Here is a 5,603-nt window from a genome sequence, read left to right on the forward strand (position 1 = left end):
CCGCGTCTAACCTTTCTTGCACGACTCATCGTCTCGGGAACCAGAAAAGGCTTAGTCGGCATCAGAATAATAACTGAGATGCATCACCAAGAATATTCAATATCCTAGCCCTTAGATTAGAATATCATGCATAACTAAATCTTCTAATCAATGGATACTCATTAAGAAAGCCCCTCAAACAAGAAAATCCAAACCCGATCACAGGAGACTACAAGCAATTCCCATATACTTGAACAACACTTTATTAGCAGAAAATGCGTTGCATGTGGTAATTCTGATTGATAACTTTCCAGCTGAAGATGAAAATTTTTATTTGTTAAGAAGGTGGGATATGGTCCCCATGGCCAAGTCTAGGAAGGACACCCTCACACCCATGCATCATACCAGCTTTGCAAAGTGCTGAGAAAATGACTACTTTAACATATAAATATATTGATAAAGCATGTAGGTAACCCAGCAAAGAAAGGAAAAGCGTTTTAAACGGTCAATTTTTCTATTTTTTAAATTTATTTTGATAAATGTAGAATTAGCTCGTGAGAGGTTTACTTCCAAACATGGAAAGCCCAAGGTATAACATATATAAATATACATAAACTGCCTAGATTTTATAGTAATCTATATTTTTATTCCCTCTACACAATTTAGTTTAAGTAAGAAAAAAATATCCAGATAACTTTGGATCTATTTGATAACGGATCCACATCAGAAAATAATTTCTGGTGTTTTTTATTCAAAAAATAACTTTAACAAAAATTGGTCCAAAACCATTTGATAAAATTTTCCTATTTCAGATGATTCTAGAAAATTTCTGCTTCAATAAACAGTTTTGATGTAATAACTCTTTGTTATTGTGTCAGATTTTTTAAATAAAATTTGAATGCAATTTAAGTTAGATCAAATAGTTTTAAAAAAAGATATTCTTGGAATCTGACATTTTAAACATAAAAACTTGGTTAAAACCCTATTTATAATGTTTGTGTTTCTACAATCAAGATTTATCAAATGCTTGAAAACGTGTTTTTACTTTTAGAAACAACTAAAACTATTTCTAGTGCTTTTGAAAATAGAAACTTGTTGAGTTAATTAAAAAGACAATTTGATTTAAAATTAAGTGGAATACCCAAAGTCACCTTGCATTCACAACAGCCTTGGGAAAATCTCCACTCATTATATAATATTTCCTTAATTAACCATGAGTAGGTGCCTAATTAAATGGGTTTGAATCCTCTGCGCTTCCTAATAACATGCCGCTGGATGGCCGCTATTATGTTGGCCGCAGAGGATTCGAACCCCTAATTAAAGGTAGCGGTCATTCAGGCTAAAATACCAACGCGCAACAGTACTCATGCATTTGATTGATAAACCTTTTTGTCTCCCATAAACATGCGATTTTCAGAGCAGTGTATCATGAGTTGGGTTCTCTATCCTCATTACACTATTCTGATTCGTGCATCATGGCTTCTAGTGTAGCTAAGAGCCAGACACTCAGGCTACTGTTTCATTAGATTCTAATACCAACTCAAATCCTAAACTCACAATTTCTCAACAAATACCAGAGATTTTTTCTTTTCTTTTTCTGTTATACAACAGGATTTGTTGTTGATTCGATTGATTGTCAGGTGTATGTTTATCTGTTGATATATGTAGATGATCCAGACTCGCTTGGATGAGTTTAGTCTCTAAATCTCGAAGATGAAATAATTCTGTAATTTGTAATTAAGAAAGAAAAAATAATAATAAAACACACACACAAAGTCACATTAAACTTTTATTTTATTTCATTTTTTTGGACGAAGAAACCTTTATTGTTTACAAGAGAGGAAACCAAAATAATAAGAAAAGCAGAAGACATTGAAGCGAAAGCCATACTACTCAGAATCTATATCACTCCACTCCTCTAACCTACAAAAGCCATCTCGACAACTCGAAGCTCCGACGATCCATTTTAAGGTGATTTGTTGGCCATTCGATTTTGTAGCCTCAGGTTGTTATAGAATTTCTGAATAAATTCTTCGGCCGCCTCGTCTACTTGGCTATCCTCGTCAGTATTTGTTAGTGGGAACGGCGAGTCCGTTATCCTCAACTGCCTCACCATCGGACTCTTACCGAACCCGGGAAGCGAAGACTGTAACGGAGAGGCCTCCGTTATGTCATGGACGGTCAACATCTCGAACACCTTTTGCATAGCATTAACGGCCGTTAAATCTTCTTCGGTTGCCGTCGGGTGGATACAGGGGAAGTAAAGGTGAGCAAGTGAATGGTTTTGAGAGGTCCTGCGCTTGTTGATGTGGAAGGGAAAGAAAGAAGAAGAAGAAGAAGTGGAAGGGTAGGCAGGGGTGTTGCTGCAACTAAACTCGTAGTCTTGAGGCAATGGAAGATTCGAATCTTGCGGTTCACAGTTGGTGTGAGAATGGTGGTGGAACATAAGATTACCAATTGCCTTCCCTGCGATCTTGCCACGTTTCATCATCAGGTGAAGCTCCATCATCATTTTGCGCTTTGAAACTCCTTTCCTCACCATGAAGAACACTATGCGTATGTAGTTCCATAGTTTCTTCGTTACTGTTGCCGGTGGATTTGGTTCCATCTCTTCTTCTTTTTCTTCTTCTGGTTAGCTATCTAGCTATCACAGATTTACAAGATGAAGATTCTCTTGAGAGAGAGACTATAAAGCAAGTTTTGGTTGCTTGGAACGAAGGGTGAGGAGGGAGTGAGAGGGTATATAAAGGCCTTCAGGGAAACAAAAACCCGAATTGAATTGAATTACTTAGCAAGGGTTGAAATCCGGAAAAGTAAAGGTGGTTGGCGTCCTTTTGAGTTCTTCTAGGCGTTGGTGTTGATTTCTTTTGGCCAATAATTGTAGAAGCTTTTGTACATGTCAGTGGGTTTTGTGTTTAAACAGTTTAGAGTTCGGATGATTTGGAGATATTTTGTATTAAAATGCTCTAAATAGTGATTATCATTTTGTAAATCAAGATGGCTTTTCAATCGTGTGGATATCATAAAGGCACCAATGTGTTAATCGTGTGGCTGTGTGCGTCTTTCACGTGTCCAGTTTGGACAGCGCATTACCGATTCTCATCTCAAACTAAAAAAGGTTTGTATCTTCTCTTAAAAAAAAAAAAAAGTTTGTATCCGATCCACAGAAAACGGTACGGTTTGAAAAGAGCGATGGGCCCCACCAAATGTTTGAAACAGAGAGGGCTCTCTGGATGGGTGTTTGCTATGCCTAAAATTGAGAACGGTAAAACAACTGTTTGAGAAATGTTTGATCATGCTTGTATGGGAATGTTGCTGCAAAAATACTGCTTGATCGCACGAATAAGTGTGTCTACAAGAACGTGTTCGACTAGATCGATTGAGTAACGTCTCCAACGATCAAGTTAGCAATAAGCAAGACTTTAGGAAGCTCAATGTAATTTGTGATGCTTAGGGAATTAACTCCAGAATGCTTCCCTCATAAAAATGACACTATGAGTATTTAGCCTAAGAGATTACCTTGACCATCTGATTATAGAGTCCAACTTTGATATGAGGAAAATTGCACTGAACCTATATGAACCGGGTTCACATCTTTTGCCTTGGCTAGACTATAATCAGGGCCCATTCTAACCTAATCTAAACAGTCAAGAGAGCTCAGGAGAGCGCCGATTCGGAAGTTACCGGCCATGAACTTCCTCCCGAATTTGGTGGAAAATGAAGCTTCCGAGTAGGAAGCAACTATCGTCAAGACGGTGAGGGAATCGTGAGAAGTTCGGTAACTACAATCGCCCCTGAATATTCAGGAAGAAACCCTACAATCGGACGATAACCCGCAAACATCACGAATTCATCTGACGATTGAGAATCAAGGACAAATCCTATATAAACAGGTGGTTGGTTCACGTAAGAAGTATCTGAATCGTTTCCCAACTATTATCATTCAAGTTTATGCTTTGCAATTAGCAAGAGCCATTTGTGATCAGTTCAGTAACTGACTTAAGCTTCGGAGGTGGCCTCCCGACCCCAACGGTCGGGCCACGTCTAACCTTGTTTTGCAGGCCATTATCAGAAGATCCAAAGACTTAACAATTTCTAGACGCATCATTTGGCGCCGTCTGTGGGAAACGCTTCAAAAAGTTATGGAAACTAGGTTGGCAGCCGCTACGGCAGCTCAACTAATAGCAAACCTCCAGCCTCCTAGAGGGAATAATCCTTCAAATATTCTTGAAGGAAGCCAACCCCCAGAAGTACGCAGAGACGGAGGAGTTGATGGTGACGAACAGGAAAACCATCCAAATCCTCTTCAGCAGCAAATAGATAAAATGCAGGTCCAATTCCTAGAGATGCAGGATATGATCCGCACATTGGTCAAACAAGTAGTGGCTCCTCAAGACCCTGATCAATTGGAGGCCAAAAGACATGCGGGAGAAGCGGATGAGCGGATACCTCTTATTCGAGTGCTTTCTGTCGAAAGGGATAGACAACCAGCCTTTAGGCCAAAATTTTGGCCATAATGCACAGAGAGATGCTCAGAGGCGAGTCCAAGGACTAAGAACTGGGGAATTACCCAAGCGAGACAACCAGTACGACAAACCGCAAGGTAGCCGAACCGGATCAACAAGATTGCCGAGGGGGGTTCGCACACATTCCCCAACCTCCAGACGTTTAGATCGCGGAACCATTCGCCTAGACGATGGATGACCGTTGCGTATTGATCGAGAATTGGCTTATATCAATCAAAGATTGGGACAACTTTCTCGAGGCCGAAGAACAGATGACATATATTCGGTCATCAGAAAAACTCCGTTCGTAGAGGCTATTGCCGGGTTCGAGTTTCCACATAATTTCCGTCTCCCAACTTTTACGTCGTTCGACGGATCGGGAGATCCCATCGCCCATATTAGTTACTATCAACAAACTATGGCGGTGACGGAAAATTCTGATGAAATTCTCTGTAGAGTATTGGTTCATCTCTGACGGGGGCGGCCCAGAAGTGGTTCTCGAACCTCCCTTCTGGAAGAATCGTTGATTTTGAGGAATTGGCTAGAAAATTTATAGGTCGATTCCAAAGCGGTATTCAAATTAAAAAGACGGAGGAACCCTATTCACGATCAAGCAAGGGAAGAGCGAATCTGAAAAACCCAGCCCTAACCTTGACCCGGAAACCTTGGTATTTATAGGTCCGATGACCCGAAGTAAAGTAAGAACTCAGCTTTGGGCCATCCCAGTGGAGGACTTGGTGTCTGGCTTTGAATCCATGAAAGTTGATGATGAAGTTCTATTTATGGAAACGGAATCTTGATGAAGATCGGATTAGTTGATGGACTTGGAGTGCTCACTATTTTGGTTTGAAGGCATTTCTACCTATTAGGTAAGTCATTTGACATGTGTGCAAAACCCCTTTAGGATTGGATTTGATCTGGGCCTTCAATTCCCTGTTTTGGTTTTGCTGTCAGCATTGGTCGACTGATTGGTCGACTGGGCCAGTCGACCAATCCACTCGACCAATGAGTCTTGTCTTTGGCAATTAGGTTTTTCTTGCTCTATTTAAGTCCAATCTCGAGTCCACTTCGTATTTGCTGCCTCCAAACTCTTTGGAACGAACCAAAGACCTCTGCAAG

The 5,603-nt window shown here is 40.2% G+C and overlaps 1 protein-coding gene across 1 annotated transcript; it reads right to left on the minus strand.

Annotated features, from left to right (window-relative positions):
- Positions 1-1,648: 1,648 nt before the first annotated feature.
- LOC149011267 (uncharacterized) lies at positions 1,649-2,928 on the minus strand. Its single transcript, XM_089163687.1, has one exon. It carries the CDS (start codon positions 2,585-2,587, stop codon positions 1,946-1,948), a length of 642 nt encoding a protein of 213 aa, XP_089019813.1. The 5' UTR covers positions 2,588-2,928; the 3' UTR covers positions 1,649-1,945.
- Positions 2,929-5,603: the final 2,675 nt, after the last annotated feature.

This window comes from Hakea prostrata, chromosome 7, assembly GCF_041222555.1.
Source record: "Hakea prostrata isolate BN-2017 chromosome 7, UWA_Hpros_2, whole genome shotgun sequence".
Lineage (NCBI taxonomy): Eukaryota > Viridiplantae > Streptophyta > Magnoliopsida > Proteales > Proteaceae > Hakea > Hakea prostrata.

Bases quoted from the DNA above. Each gene is read 5' to 3' on its own strand.
- LOC149011267 (XM_089163687.1), bottom strand. From the start codon at position 2,587: ATGGAACCAAATCCACCGGCAACAGTAACGAAGAAACTATGGAACTAC.